Source organism: Acanthochromis polyacanthus, chromosome 23, assembly GCF_021347895.1.
Source record: "Acanthochromis polyacanthus isolate Apoly-LR-REF ecotype Palm Island chromosome 23, KAUST_Apoly_ChrSc, whole genome shotgun sequence".
Taxonomy (NCBI): domain Eukaryota; kingdom Metazoa; phylum Chordata; class Actinopteri; family Pomacentridae; genus Acanthochromis; species Acanthochromis polyacanthus.
The window spans coordinates 11,195,413-11,211,768 of record NC_067135.1 but is presented as its reverse complement, the minus strand read 5'-3'; the positions used below and the strand labels follow the sequence as shown (position 1 = coordinate 11,211,768).

Sequence of the window (16,356 nt, the reverse complement as noted above, 5' to 3'; positions counted from 1 at the left end):
CTCTAGAGGAGAAAGCAGAAGTAGGGATTTCACAGTCAAATAACTTGTGACATTTTTGACTCGAGCTGTTGATGAGATAGTGCAAAGAATTACCTTGGTGTGTCAAAACAGGTTCTTTTTTCCTCCGTTTTATGCTTCCCAACAAGCACCAATTTATAAAAGAACAATGGAGTGGAGAAATTAGACTTTTCAAAAGAGTTTCGGGAAGTTTAATGTGAGCTGTCACTTGCTCCTTTTTCAAAGGCAACAGCCAGATTGAGCAAAAGACTTCAGCCTGTGGCTCAAACGCAGAATATGTGAAACTCTCAGTGTCAAACATCAAATGTGCCACAGACCAAAGAATTTAACATAATACAATTAGAATTATGTGCCTGTTATTGTTACATTATAAAGCTCATGATATGAAAGTGATATGCTAGGTGCATTTTTATACTAATCTATATACAGCATCTATCCTTGTGTTACCAAAAATAAAAGTGAATTAATTCTAAACTCTAAATACAGAAATGAGGCACTGAGCAGCTTCCTCTGCAGGCGATTGCCACCAGCTGACACATTTTTAAAGGTGTCATATTTTACATGCATGTATTTTTAAGTTTATTTTTTTCCGAAATGTCCCAAAAGCAAGAGTTAAAGTGCAATTATCAACCATGCCAAGCTGTTCTTGGCATCCCATGATACACAAATGCTGAACAGAACAAACAACATGCTTGAAATGTTGCTATTTTTAAAGTTTAGAAGTGGCTGATAGTAGTCTTTATAAGTGGAATCTTTTATCCTCTTTGGAGCAGGATTAGGGCAAATGGTAGCTCAACATAATGATGGCCAAAATAATAATCCTGATGTTTCCAATCAATGTTCAGATCACTATAAATAAACAAATTGCTGCTTTTATCTCATTTTGTGCTACATTCCTGCTAAGTACGAATATTTGCATCAAAGTATGACCTAAAATAATCCATCCATCCATTCTCTATACACCTCACTAGGGTTGCGGGGGGTGCTACAGCCTATCCCAGCTGACTCGGGCAAAGGCAGGGGACACCCTGGACAGGTCGCCAGTCTGGGGCTACATATACAGACAAACAATCACACTCACATTCACACCTACGGGCAATTTAGAGTCATCAATTAACCTCAGCATATTTTTGGACTGTGGGAGGAAGCCGGAGTGCCCGGAGCGTCTCCCACGCATGCACAGGGAGAACATGCAAACTCCATGCAGAAAGATCGCAGGCCCACCCCAGGATTTGAACCGGGGATCTTCTTGCTGCAATGATAATCTTTTCCAAAGCAATTGTCAACTTTCAGTTAAAGAATAAATAAAGCTGGTCTTACCAAGTCTGTTGTCCAATGCTCCAAAGTCAAGTGAGTACTTGACGACGTGGTAGTTGTTCCAAACGTACAGGAGATTGTCCCTGGGGTTATAATCCACAGCAGCGATGTACTGATAGGAGTTTGGGAAGGGGATGTCCAGAAAGCCATCTTTACTCAGTTCTGTATTGTAGATGTAGTCGATCTTGTTTCCTGTTGCTTCATTGTCGTCATCTTCATACACTGACTTTACCACATAGAGGATTCCACAGATCATGAAGGCATTGGATGCAGAGCGTTTATCGTACGCCGTGTCCCAGGTACCCTCGACTCGCAGCGTATAGGGGTTCAGTTGGCTGATCACAATCCGTCCATTGTTCTGCTCGGTTGCATAAATCACCCAAAGGCCGTTTTCGTCTACGGCTAAGTCGATGTCTGACTTCCCTCCCCAGCGGTATGGAGATGTGTCATGGTAGTTGGCGTTGGCTATGATAGCCTCACCGCTCTTGATACGAGTTCGCAGGTCAAACTTGACGATGTTGCGAGTGCGCTCCTTGTTGAAGAAGAGTGCTCCGTCGTAGACCACGAAGCCGGTCCCATCGACGCGATGCGGGAGCTTGTACGTGGTCGTCGGCCTTCCAGCGATGAAGTCTTCTTTGGAGGAGTATTCAGTCAAGGTGTCGGTGCGGTAGGGTGTCCATGGCATGTAGTAGATCTTATCGGAGGCCTGTAGAGGGTCTTTGCACCAGGCTCCAGACTGGTGGTCCGACTCGAAGAGGTGCTCGCTCTGGTAGACCCTGCGCAGAAGCCCTGGGCACAGGAATACTGAGGAGCCAAAATTGGGGAAAGACAATTGCAGAGTTACATTGGCAGGTATTGAATTAAACATTTATGACAAAAAATGCACTGAAGTGAGTCACCCTCTCTTCAACACGTTATGTGATGATGACATTTAGATTAAAAGCAGAAAAGATCAACATAAAGTAAGCTATTAATTAGTAATGGAGTTAAATAGATTATTCCTACAAGTTTTGGATTATCTTGGTTTTATTAAGCATGGAAATTAAACAGGATGCAACCAAAACATTATCCCAAACTGGACCTCCAATGTAGTATCTTTTCACTTCAATTACTTACTCACAAAACACAATGGTTTACACTTTTCTATTAGATATTTCTAAATCAGTTGGGCTTGACCCTGAAGGAAATTGGCCACTATGTCACAGAGCCAGCTGATCAAAAGTTTGTCGAGAGGGGAGAATAAATTTAGTAAGAGGTTATCTTTGCTGACCTAATGTAGAGCAGACACAAGTTAGGAGATGTCGTTAGGACTTACCACATGCACAGAAACACTCATTACCATTTCAGTCCTCTTCAGTTTCACTTACAGAATGACTTTTCACATACAAATCAAAATTGCAACCATGAAAGAAAAAGGTTTTCTTTCATTAAAACAACCCAGCAGCAGTTCCCAATAAACACACACCAAAAACAGTGAAAACTAGCAGCACTGTAATTATTGGCGAAGGCAGCAGGCCTTTAGGAGAAAGAAAAGAAACCAATATGCAAAAAAATAAAATAAAATCCACAAATTACATCAGGTCTGTAATGATTGCTTGTCCATTATTTCATGTACATGACATTTTTCATCTGTGACGTGATTTACAGCACCGCACAAAATAAACTAATTATACATGAACTGGTTTGTGCTCAAATCTGATAAAGCCAGGCCAAGGCAGCATGGTGCAGCTGGAGCAGGTCAATAGTGGGCACCATTCGCAAAAGCTAATTTCAATTCATTATGGATTATCATGGTCGAAGGAAGTTATAATTTTCTGTCTTTCTGAAACATCTGAATTCAGAATTGCAGTCAGTCAAATTAAAGTTACAAAAATAAAATACATAATAAAAAAAAACAGAAAACAGTACTTATATTTGCAGAACAAATGAATACAAGCCAAAATAGACAGGGTAGCCCAGTGTACATGAGGAATAAAAACAGTGTGTTAGGAGGCTCTCTTCGCTGTAATGGGCCAGCAGTCTGACAGAGCGCTGACAGGTTTCTCGCCGCCGAGCCGTCGAGAGGTAAAAGCTGCACACTCCGAGGAGAAGGAGGCGAAAGAGACAGCAAAAACAGAGGCTTCTCTCCCCGTGTAATCTCCTAAGATTAAACATGTTGTCTACCTGCGGGTGAAAATGTGGCGAGATGCGTCCCGTCGACACCCAGCCTCGGCGGCTGCTCTGCTAAATGCTAAGAGGTGCTGCTTTCTACATGGGTGCAAAGGGTCAGAGTAGGTAAGCTTTGTACTGACAGCACACCGGGGCTCTATGGAGGTTGTAAAATATGCTTTTTAAAGGATGTAAGCGCAGAGATGGAGGATTAAATGAAAGATATTAAGATGAGTGACACAAAGGCAATCATGGCTTTCATGGGGAATTTCACAAACTGTTACTACAGTAGCAACTGGCATCTCTGTGAAGCTCTTCAACTCCCCCTTCACCTTCATTGCTCATTCTCTTTGCCACAGATTTCACTGATTAATGAATTACTACGAAGAAAGCTGAGAATTTATCGCGCAGCCATTAAGGCCGAACATTTGACACCTGTTTAATGATTCCATTTTCATCTTTAACGTGAATCCAACTTCGTATTTAACATCTGAAAAAAGACATATTTCCAGCTCATGTAAGAAAACGGATCACTTGACTCTTGTTTGATTCCAGTCTGCATTACTTCCAGCTCGTGTACAAGGTAATAGCACAAACACTACCTGGGTGAAGGTTTAGCATATGCTTTGCAGCATCATACATTGCTGATAAGGTAAGTATACAACCATGATCTATCTCCAGTATTGACTGGTGAGTCCCTGAAGGTTATGGCCATCATCATGTTAGAGCTATAATGAAAAATGCTGACAGCTTATTGGACAAGCTATTGATCAATCTGTATAGTCGCTCTACTTTAATATTATGCAGCTGATAAAGCAGAGCTGGAATAATTTTCCGTTATTGCAGGGAATAAAAACATCCCAGGGTTGTGGGATTTCAGCAGGGGACTTTGTAGGTAATGGCTTTAACCTACAGCATTATCATATATGTAGCAATGTCAAACCCTTTTTCTATATTTGATGCTGTTGATGAACAAGAAATGAAGGCAAGAGTCTTGTGTATTATTCAGTGTTTTGGATGCAGCTGCATGTAGATGATTAAATAATGAAAAAAAAAAACTATTTACTAGGTATAATCCCACTGCTGCTTCCCCGACCAATTTCATTTTCCCCATGAATTACATGTCCAACCACACCGATGAACCACACAATGAACATGAACTTACAAAATGCCAGAAAACCTGCTGTAGCAACCCATCACCAAAGTGAAAAAAAAGAACTGCAAGCATGTGTCCAAATGAAAATGCAGGTGAAAAAGCAGAAAAGTTGTTGCCATTTAGTTACCTTTTTGTTCCACTTCTACATTTAGGCATGAAGGGGAGAGAGAGAAAGAAAAAATAAACAACAGATTAATGATGGGATAACTGCTTTCTGTAAATTTTTACAGTCCCACAAAAGTCCAAGAGGAACATGGGGTTAGTGGAATTGACGCATTACACATTTAAGCTTTCAGAAAGAAGAAAGTCACACGTGAGCCTGCAGGAAAAAGACACATTAATCACTCAAACTGTACAACGTGCTTTTTGCGAAGATGGAGGTGGGATGGAGATGTGCATGGCTTTCTCTACACCTTTAAAAACACTCAAACTCATAGCAGCTTACAGCTCAGCTTTTGAGTTTCAGGTACAGTAAAGAAGAAAAGTGCCTCGTAAACAAATTCGGTAACGACTGAAATTTGGTCACGACTGATGACTAACATATACAGCAGCTGGAAATCCTTTTAAATTGACCAGCGAACCTATTACTATAATAATGTCATAGATAACGCTTTCAATATTGATTAAACTTGGACTGAGATCTGGATTTAAATCTGCATTCATTGATTTTTCTCGACACATGGTTGCAACATTGACATGTTTCATGATGTGTCAGCATTTGCACTTCCAGCAGGAACATCTCCGTTCACTCCCGTTACTGGTCATCTGTCAAGTCCTAGTCCAATATTCACTTCCACTGCGCTCTCTTAAGGGGGAAACATCTGGCTCTTTAGTAGCTTAACGCTCCACTGTGTTCTGCAGCTTGTTGGTCAGTCTGCCATGAGACGGTAAAAATAAACTATTCAAGTTCTCTGCGTTAAAAACTCAAAACAATGAGCTAAAAGATGCTAAAGAGCTGAGAAGAAATTTGGAATTGGGAGATTAATCTGGGGAACATAGTAGCTTATGTATGTCATAATACCACATAATGCCATACATTGTGATGATTGATTGTATATATTGATTATCACAATTTGACAAATTATCTACATTTGTGTGTGTACACACACAAACAAGTATATGTACTTGAAGATATGAAAAGTACTAATGTATATACACAGTCGATCAAACTACTACATATTACGGTATGTTATATACACATAGTATAATACACAGTATGCCACATACTATAACTTTAGTCTGTGTATATAAGCTTACAAGTAACAGTACATATGTATATAGCATACAATAAGACATGTACGTGTATATATGCATACTATAGTTGTAGTATATAGACATATGTCCTATATGTAAAAACTACACACACACAAAGTGTTAAGTATTATTGTAATTTACATGTATAGTAAAGCACATAATATTGTAGCATATCTGATGCATATTAATTGAATTGCTTGCAGATAAACAGAATCAATATGAACTTGCATATAGTGATTTAAAAACATTATTATAATTTCAGATTTATAGGCATCACATTTATAGAACATCATCCTGTGTGACCTGTTGTATTAAATGTGATGTACTGTTTAGTTGGAAGCAAAATATAAAAATCTGTTTTGGTTCTACTGCACAACAAGCACACAAAAGACCAGCAGAAAAACTACTGAGGTTACTACATCTGAACTCTTTATATATCATATCCTCTGTGGACCGGGCTTTTATGTCAGTCATGGCATTTGTCGGCCTCCTCCATTTGTAGTTGGAGTTAGCATCCACCCAGCGCGCCTGCTCCTGTCCCTTCTCCTCCAGTAATCCCGGTTCTAATAAGAGAGGATTAACCTCTGTTACTAGGGCTTACAAGAGTCCTCTCCTCCAAATGGAGAGTGCAACAGAGTGAGGTATGGAGGTCAGTGGGTAGGGGTAGGTGGGGTAAAGTTTGAAAGATGGGAAAGTTATTAGAGGAGAACAATATTAATGCAAGGCAGTGAGCCAATGAAAAAGGGAATGAAGTGGAGTTGTGTCAGGTGAGTGAAAAGAGGAAAATGATGGGGAGGGGGGACACTTTCGTCAGACCATAAACGTGTGCCAGTAAAGCACAGTATCTCATTACTGGCAAACAGGTCCATAACAGGCACGAGCAACAATTTGCTCTGGGCTACATGTGAATCCACATTACAAGAAATTGAAATTTTCCAATAATTCAGAACTGCATGTGGAGCCCATAGATCAAATCCAAGCAAACGGCCCAGCATGCCTGATCGAAGCCTCTTCACCTCTCATGAGCAACGGCCACACAACAGGGACCACGGTGGGGCCGGCGCTTCTGATTGAGCGATTGCTAACGGTGGCAAGGGGAGAGGAGTGTAATGATCTATAGAAAAAGGCATTAGTGGTGGGGATGTGAGAAGTGCTATACGACGCAATCACCAGGGGAGATGGTGTGAGAAGGGAGTAAAGGATGTGGATGAAATCCCCGACAAGGAAATCTGCCACTCCCAGATCTGTAGTCCAGCATTCTGCTCTTTCGCTTAGCCGGACGATTCTTCCGGATGCGACAAGGTCACGCCTCAGAACACTCAAACTACTTTGCTCATGTCACGTCTACTCATGTCTCTGCATAGACTGAAATTTACCTGTGATACTGTATGTACCTTGGATATCCACGTCACGCATACAATAGCAGAAATGAGAACAGTTGAGATGGCAATTGATCCATTTTAAAAGCTTCTTGAAAAAAAAAAAAACAACACCTCCATTGTAACATTAAAACAATTCCAGTCATACCTGTCACTGAGTCACGAAAAACCTTTTTTTTAGGGTCTGCACTCACTAGTAAAATGACTATACTCCAGTGTGTTATGTGGCACTTTTGCTTTCCAGTCATGTCTACTCATTTCTCACCGCTGTACAAACTATATACCTGATACACTTGTGACATGTATCTTAAATATCCACATTAACACAGAAAAGAAAGCACCTTTCTAGAAACTGAAAACCACCTTTCCAGTCACTTTTACTCGCTAAGAAAGGACTTTCGTTCAGTATGCAGCCCTTTTGCTTGACCGGAAGATTCTTAAAAATGCAACAAGGTCATCTGTTGGAAGACTACTTTGTTCATGTTACGTCTACTCACATCAGTCATTTCATAGACCATGCTACTTGTTCTATGCGCCTTGGATGGCAGATACAAGAAAACACCTTTTTAGTACTTTTTATTCACTTAAAGGACTTTAGTCCATCATGCAGGCCTCTTGTTGGAATGGAAGATTCTTACAAGTAACTGCTTTGTTCGTGTTACATCTACTCATGTCTCAGTGCATAGACTACACAAACTCAGACATACCTGTGATATTTGCTTTGGAAAGCCGTGCCACAGAAAAAAAGCACCTTTTAAGTGACTTTCACTCTCTTCAAAAAAGGATTGTAGTCCATCATCCCTTTTGCTTGATTGGATGATTTGATAAAAGGCAACAAGGTTACCCATCAGAACACTCAAACTAGTTTGCTCATGTCATGTCGACCTCTTTCTCGCTACATAGATGACACTAACTGTAATATGTGCCTTGGAAATTCACATCAAATTAACAAGAAAACATCTTTCAGTGACTTGTATTCACTAAAAAAGTATTTTAATCCAGTATGTGACCCTGTTGCTTGACCATAACATTCTTCTGGATGCAACAAAGTCACCTATCAGAATACTATTTTGTTCATGTCACATCTCCACCTGTCTCTGCGTAGACTGAGATGTAAGTGTGACATGTATCTTGGATATCCATGTCACAGAGACAGAAAGCACCTTTATAGTGATATCTGCACAATAAAAAGGACTTTAGTCCAGTCTGCGGTGCTTTTACTTGACCGGATGATTTGTCTGAATGCAACAGGTTCATTTGTCAGAATATTCAAACTGGCTTGGTCAGGATAGTCTAATCATGTCTCATTGCAATAGTCCCTGTCAGGTCTACTTTTGCGAGGCACCTTGAATATCCACATCATAGATACAAGAAAACATCTTTTAGTCGCTAAAAAAGAGTCATAGTCCAGTATGTGGCCATTCCACTTGAGCACAAGATTCCTCAAGGTCAACTGTCAGAATGCTAGCACTACTTTGTCAATGTCACATTTACTCATCTATCCCCACGGTGACTGAGCTATACCTATGATATGTACTTTGGATATCCACGTCACAGCGGGAAGAGCCCAGCCAGAAAATTGATTCATTTGAATAGCTTCTTTTCTAAACCCAAACACTCCCATTGTGACCTTAAAACGATTTTGGTTACGGCTGTCACTGAGTCAGTAAAAAGCACTTTTTCGTGACTTTTTACTCAGTAAGAAAGAACTACAGGCCCTTTTGGTTGACTGGAAGATTCTTCTGAATACGACAAGGTCACTTGTCAAAACACTACTTTGTTAATGTCGCGTCTCCTCATGTCTGACTATTTAGACTGTGCTAACTGAGATTTACCTGTGATATGTACCTTGGATACCCACATCACAGCAGGAACAGCCGAGACGGAGAATTGATTCATTTGAAAAGCTGCTTTACTCCACCCCACCACCCCCATTGTGACCTTAAAGCGATTTCGGTCACGGCTGTCACTGAGCCACCGAAAAGCACTTAGCTCTCTCAACTCGTCTTTTTTCTCTCCCTCACCTCCTTGTCTTTCTCGCAGGCCCCTCTCTGATGTCTGATCAAAAATATGCACACAAATACAAATCAAAAAATAAGGGCCCTTTCAGAGCTCAAATCCTCTGTGAAAGGGCTCCTCTTCCATCACACAAAGTAGGCCCTCGAATATCACATTCATAGGCTCTACATAATAAAAACAGGCCCTATGTCCGTTCCCTCGCTCCAAAGTGGTTGATAAATCCTTGTCCTCATATTTAAAGACAGCATTTAATGAGTTTTAGTGCTCATTCTAGCTCATCACTCAGTTTTCCTTCAACACAATATCTGTTTTCATGCCCAAAAAAGGCAGCTTCGTCCCTATGCTGTACTTACTTAAATGTATAAATAAACACAAATAATGAAGATACTCAGCTTAATTGTGCAATCGTGATATTAACGGTACTTGGATCAATCTCCAATACACTATTCTTAATGAAACAACTTTAAAACACTGAATGAGATAATTATGAAGAGCAGATGGTGGGCATCGAGTGCCCATCAAGTTGCATAAAAGCAGATTGCCTTCAGTAATTCTGAATAAATACACCATTTTCAAAGGTTGGAGTTCAAGACCCTGCAAGTTTTTGACACTTCAGCAACGTAAGGGAAACACAGAGCTTCAGCTGCCACTAAAAAGTTATCACTTGACAATTAACTGCACCCATTTGGTGTATAATCAGTGGAGGCTGCCACCTGGCAAAAGAAAATTCTGCTATTGCAGTGAGAGGACCAGTTGGATACCTCTTCAAGTCTGCAAAGGGGTGGCGCATTATTCTAGAGGAAAGACACGACCAGCTGTAATCACCCTTGTTTGGCTGCCAAGGCAAACCAGAAGGAGGAAATACCACCATTGGCAAGGAGAAAAAAATTCCCAGAGAAGATTTACATATCTCAAAGAGGTGCCAAATGACAAAACTCAGCCTGAGATTTGCCAGTCATGAATGCACTTTCTTTCACACAGAAGAGACAGGAAACCGCTGCCCACAACACCAAACACAATTAATCAAATTGGTACAAATCTTGGTCTATGTTTCAGCACCTTGCAGTCTCAAGATGGAATAGTCTTGGACTGGTTTCTGCTCAGCTAGTTTTTAACTTCAAACTATTTGGATCAGTTTGCTTCAACAGCAGTTACAGACGCAATCAAAATAACAATTACCACTCTCTAAACTTTAATTCAAGTGACCTGTTTTCAGCACTTAATTAAATGCATAATTGCAATTTACTGATTTAGACAAACCTTGGACTGACCTAATAATGTTGGTAATTGCGCCAACTTAATACTGTATACATTTAAACTCATATTCTGCTTTCATGTTGCAGTATCCGAACAAATTAGCTTAAAAACATTTTCTTGACCTTGAGGTCAGGATTTCTGCCTACCTACTATTATTGGACAATTTCAGATGCCTAAGATTGTGTTTTATAGAGCTAATAGGCTAAACAAATACAATACAAAGAGCATTTCAAGGTGAATATCATGTCAAATAAATTCCAATAAAGCAATGAATTTGGAAATATTTTCAGTTGTGATATGACCACAGGGGGCACTTGTAGTTAATTTACACTTTCCAATACAGTTGATGGCGTTTATTGTGCTACCTTATGCAGCTAATGCTCGTCATACTTAGCTGTGAAATTTGGACATCCTATGCTACAGATTAGCAAACTAGTGGATCAAAATGATGAGGTTTCATTTGACAAATTTGCTCGGCTTCAAAGGATTTTTCATGTTTGTTTATATTTTCTGGGGCAACATCACGTTTAAATTGTGTCATTTTTGCTTTCAAGATTTCAATATTGTCATTATCTACACAACATGCAAAAGTTAAATTTAAACAATATGGAATAACTTGTTGGAATAAGCATTTTCTAGAAATTAAAGTCAACTTAAAAACTTGTGTTTATGATTATGCTAATTAAGGACACAACACACAAAAGTTCTTTTTAAATAACGTGTTGACACTAGTTCACATTAAGTTAGTGGCAAATGTCTTTGATTAAAGAGGAAAAGGTAAGTTGGATGAACATAATTTCAATAGAAGTTGTCTTTACTCAAAAAGATGCAAAGTGTTGGGTGAACTTTAGAAAGTTATATTATAGGTTAATACTTTTTTGACTACGTAACTGTGCATGCAGCTTCTAACCATTTGGCTGCTTTTCAGTACCAAATCCATAAGACTGAACAAAGCGACCTGGCTGATGCTGCAGCTCACCTAATTGGTCAAGCTGTCGTAGCAAATTTAATAAGCCCGCCAGGGAGCGCACATTTATGGCTTTAAAATAATATAATTCTTTGGTTGCAAACGACAGCAGCAGCTGTTAATTGCAATCAAAAACTTGAATGTATAAAGTGTTTTTGCATGTGTGACAGTTCGGATTAAACTTGCTGAGGCAACCTGCTGCTAAGCTATACACCACTCTCTGTAAAAATTCAGTTTTATAGCCACTGCATAATATAGTCCTCACAGTATTTGTTCCGCTAATGCATAATTTCAGATATAATTTCCACCTGATAACTTGCCCTGCATATTTATTGTACTTGCTTAAGACACATGTGGAGCAGCTAACAATGGGGACCTTTAGCTGCTGCGAGCGCCGACCCTGTCATGTGAGCGGCAGCTGTATGGATTTTCATTTGAATAATTAATGCTTCCCAATTTCACACTAATGGTTGAGAGGTATCAGAATGGTATCATTAGCCACTAATAGAGATTCATGGTCGAAATGGCGGCGATATTTTTTTGTAATACCCCCCTCCCCCTTTCTCTTTTTCCCCTCATCCAAGGAGTTGCACAGCACAAACCCCTTAACGCCATCCCATCAGCTTTTTAATTAATGACACAAATTACAGGGCTTTGAATAGCATGTGCCTAAGGATGGGGGAGGACACACAGGCGACCATCTCTCTTTCTCTGAATCCTCTCTTCATCTCTCTCGTTTTTTTTCTTCCCATCATCTCCCTCGCTCATGAGTCTCCCCTACCATCATTACAGGTTCCATTTCTCAACAACCCCTCTTTTTCTTTCAACCACTTGTCTGCTTCTCTTTGTGCTCCCTTCTGGTACTTATTCAATCTCCTCCCTAGCGTCTCCTTTTCTGTCTCCGTCGCTTTCTTGCTCCCTCCTACTGGGAAGCAGCTATGCTATCTCATAACCTTGACAATGCAGGGTGCTGTGTGCTGCTTCTTCTCCTTCTTCTCGTGTCTGCCAGGATGCATGTGTTTGTTTCTCTTTGAGGGACAGGTGCAAGGACTTGGCATCTATCCAGCGCCGATATCCACGTGGGGCCCACCGACCGACGCAGGGAGAGAAGAGACAAAGTGCAGCCGAGGAAAAACAAAATTGAATACATTTTTTTTTTTTTTTTGTGGAACATAGTGGCAACTGGAGCAGAAATAACCTAATTGCACCTCCAAAAATATGTCTCGATTTTCAAGGACCTTGGAATTGCGAAGGAGAACATGGGGATGGAGGGGAATTGCGGGGGAAGAGGCAGAACAGAGCGGGTGTTTAGTCTGGATACTGGTGAACAAAGAAAATGAAAAAGGAGCTTTGATTAGTAGGGTGATCATTAAAAAGGAGAGAACCCCCGAAGAGACCAATCTCTAATTAGTGCTATATCCTCGACACTTGGCACCCCAACAGTTCTTTAACATGTGTGCCTCGGTGTGTGTGTGCCGAGATAAAAGCCTTGCTGGTGTTACATAAATGGAAGTGTTTATGAGAATTTCCATAGCTTGTTCAGCAATTGTGGATGTTTTTTGTGCATCCAAGAAGAAAACAAGGATCATTCTATATATATATATATATATATATATATATATATATATATATATATATATGTATATATATGTTTCTGAGCCGTGGCTACACAACCTGATAGATCACATTGGGGGAACACAATTTCTGCATGTCCACACATACTTTGTTCACATCGGTAATCGCCACTCCCCTGTGCAATCATATTGTTTCTCAACTGGGAAAATGTATACTTTTTCTGCAGAAGGGCTATTATTAACCCCACCCCTGCAAATGCCATTTGTATGTTATGCTACTGCACTTCTATTATGGTGACAATCCTCTCTGTGTCAGCATTATGTAAGCTACATACAGAGATCATTATTTCTTAATGCATGTTATTACATGAGGGGGTTGACCTGTCATTTTTAAGGCATCACAGTATTAATTAAATGAGAATATTATCACAGGGACAAAAAAAAAAAAATCAGGTGCCTAAGCTAACACTTTTACTTTTTTAATTTGAGTTTTCGATGTTGCTACGGAAATAAGTGAACTTATACGTGGTTTTATGTTTTGCAGCCAACAAGTGCAGCTTCTACTTTCTCAATCAGACAGTCAACTAAAGCGATAAAGATGAGGATTGAGTATTTCAAGCCAAACTGCACTTAAATCCTCACATCAACAGTCGCTTCCACTTACAGCACAAGAAGCACAGATGTCGCTAATAACGCTATCGGTGACTGTTCTGTCCAAGTGTCCTAGTAAACCACAGCAGTGTGACAGTGAGTCAGCATGAGCAATAGCAGGTCACTGAAACTGAGTTATTTCTGTTATTTACACCTGTGCTGTTCTTGCTGTGACATGTCAGAATGTCTTCCAGAAAAAAGCAATACTTTGTGATTAGTTTCCTTCTCCAGAATATTTCTATGTGAATCACAAGAACACTGTTTTCTCTGCAATATAAAGTCCTGAACAGTATGACACATTTTACAATGCCATAAAATATCTTTGATTATGTTGCAAAAACAGAAAAAAAGACCCCATGGAATTAACATATATAACAAAAAGCGGAACTAATACTTACAAAATGGTGACTCCAGATACAATACACACATCCTGCAGTTCAGTCTAGCTCTACTAAATATTCTTCGTATTGAGTCATGTCTGGTATCACAGTTGCGTAGATGAGTGCAGAATCTTATATTTACAGAAAATTTTTTTAAAAATTAAATGAGTGATGTAGAATAAAGTAATTTTGGTGATATGTCATGATTTTATGCTTATATTTGGTGAGTTTTTCTGATGTAATGCTTCATAAGTAATTCAAGAACTGTCAGGAAGATGAAAATTTGATAATTCTTTTTGTTTTGACATTTTCTGACTCAGTAAAGTCATTTTGGTGATTTTTACAAAGATAAGAAGCCTTTCAATTCAGCTCACAGGCTTAAAATAATGCAAAAAAAAAGTATAAATCTGTCACCAAAAAGAAGAAAAAGGGCTTTTTATGGTATTTTGACTAATGAGTCCCAAAAAATGACTGACAAATTTGAAACTACTGATACTAAATATTAAATTATTTTTACAAGATGCAAAAAAACAGACATTTTTAAGCAAGGAGTAAATGACAAGAATGGTCATGTAAAGGAAAAATGATAAAGAAGGCCAGAAGAATTACAACCAAACAAAAAAAATGGCATAAAAAGTCCAGGTGCAGGCACTGATCCTGAATTATTCAGGCACAAGGTGACATGAATTAAAGGTCTTGAGTGCTTCAATCTGGGCTTTTAACACCATTTTGTTTGGTTGGTGGGACTTCAGTTGGACTCAATGTAAAGAATAAATCCCCAACAAAAGCAAAGCGTCTTTTTTTCCTTTTTTTTTTTTTTTTTTTGCATTACCTAGTTCTAAAAAACTATGTGTTTTGACAAGATCAATTGCTGCAAATTCAGGCCACGGCACCGGTGTGAATCTGGCGTGTGAGATATGTGACAGAGAGCCACAGTCATCAAAGCATGTTGTGTGGGCCAGGGAGTGGTCAGCTGTCACTGAGTGATGAGATGGCATTACAGGCCCCCTTCACACATGGTAGGCAGTGGAGCTGGTCACTGAGGTGGGAAGAAGAAGAAGAAGAAGAAGGACGGAAAAAAAGAAAAGAAGTGTCTGAACAAGTCGGCTAATGCTCACTGGCATTTCACTGGGGACTGAGGAGGGTGTGGCTCTGTGATGTATCTGCTGTCACTGTGCCGACTCCCACACTAGACCTCATGAACGGGTCTCAGGAAGAGCTCAAGGGCAAAAATCCACTGAACTTCCATACAATCTGCCTAGTAGATTTACTGATAACATCAAATGAGGTGATCCACCCCTCAAGAGGCTTAAAACTTGCTGCCAGATTATCCAAGAGAAAAGACGATGATGTCTGAATACCGAGTGACTAAATCATCAAAATCTTCTCTTTTTTTGTATGAATTACCAAAAATCCCTGCCTGAGCTACCCTGATGAGACTTTACAGCCATAACAGCCCATTCTGGTCACACAGGTGGCGTTCGCTTTAGGTGTGACCGCTGCGTAACGGACCCTGCAATCACGCCGCATTATGCCCAAGCTGCATTGTAAGTGATAGCCATGTGTAGAGCATCAATTTCATGGTTTCACCTGCCAGCACAGACTAGTAGCAGGTGCTGGGTAAAACTTGCCAAAACAATCTACTCCATTATTCAATTAGGCCCTCCCTGAACCTGCTATGTGTGTTATTATTAGCAAAGTGAATTAAAAACTAATTAGGTAAGTTGGAAAATAGTAGAACTTGACAAATTACATGGCAGCTTTCTGCGAGGATTACACCGCTCCATTCAAATCGGAGAATTGATTGCGTGATTATATGTCCTGGCTTAACTTCCAAAGTATGAGGCGTATCTGACAGGTCTGAGCCGGATCCCACTGCGCGAGGTAGGATTTTACATTGTCCTTATTAGCTACAAACAGTGGGGGAACTAGTGGCTTATGTATAGCAACAGAAAGCCAGCAGGTTTCCTTCCTTTGTTCTTCCGCTCTCATCTCAGCCTTTTTCTGTCTTTCAATTTCGCTCCACCTCACCTGCCGCACACATGCAAAGTGTCAGTTTTTGAAAAAGTGAAGCTGAACAAAAACCTTTCCCTGAAAGGATATGTAATTATCCCCTACCTCATTTCAAAAAAAAAAAAAAAAAAAGAGAGACGAAGGAGGGGGTTTGACCGTTAGCCTGCACCAAACAAGCCAATTTACCATGGAAGCTACACAGAAAGGTACATCTAATTATTAA

The 16,356-nt window shown here is 39.9% G+C and overlaps 1 protein-coding gene across 7 annotated transcripts in view; it reads right to left on the bottom strand.

The window, feature by feature from the left end:
• Positions 1-16,356, bottom strand: part of LOC110962602 (adhesion G protein-coupled receptor L3-like) — a 266,798-nt gene that overhangs the window by 114,507 nt on the left and 135,935 nt on the right. For all 7 annotated transcript variants that reach the window (XM_051943682.1, XM_051943683.1, XM_051943678.1 and 4 more), the window contains 2 exons: positions 4,768-4,781; positions 1,339-2,149 (listed from right to left, as the gene is read on the bottom strand). In XM_051943682.1, the coding sequence (XP_051799642.1) occupies positions 1,339-2,149; positions 4,768-4,781 (825 nt within the window). The remainder of the gene's footprint in view (positions 1-1,338; positions 2,150-4,767; positions 4,782-16,356) is intronic.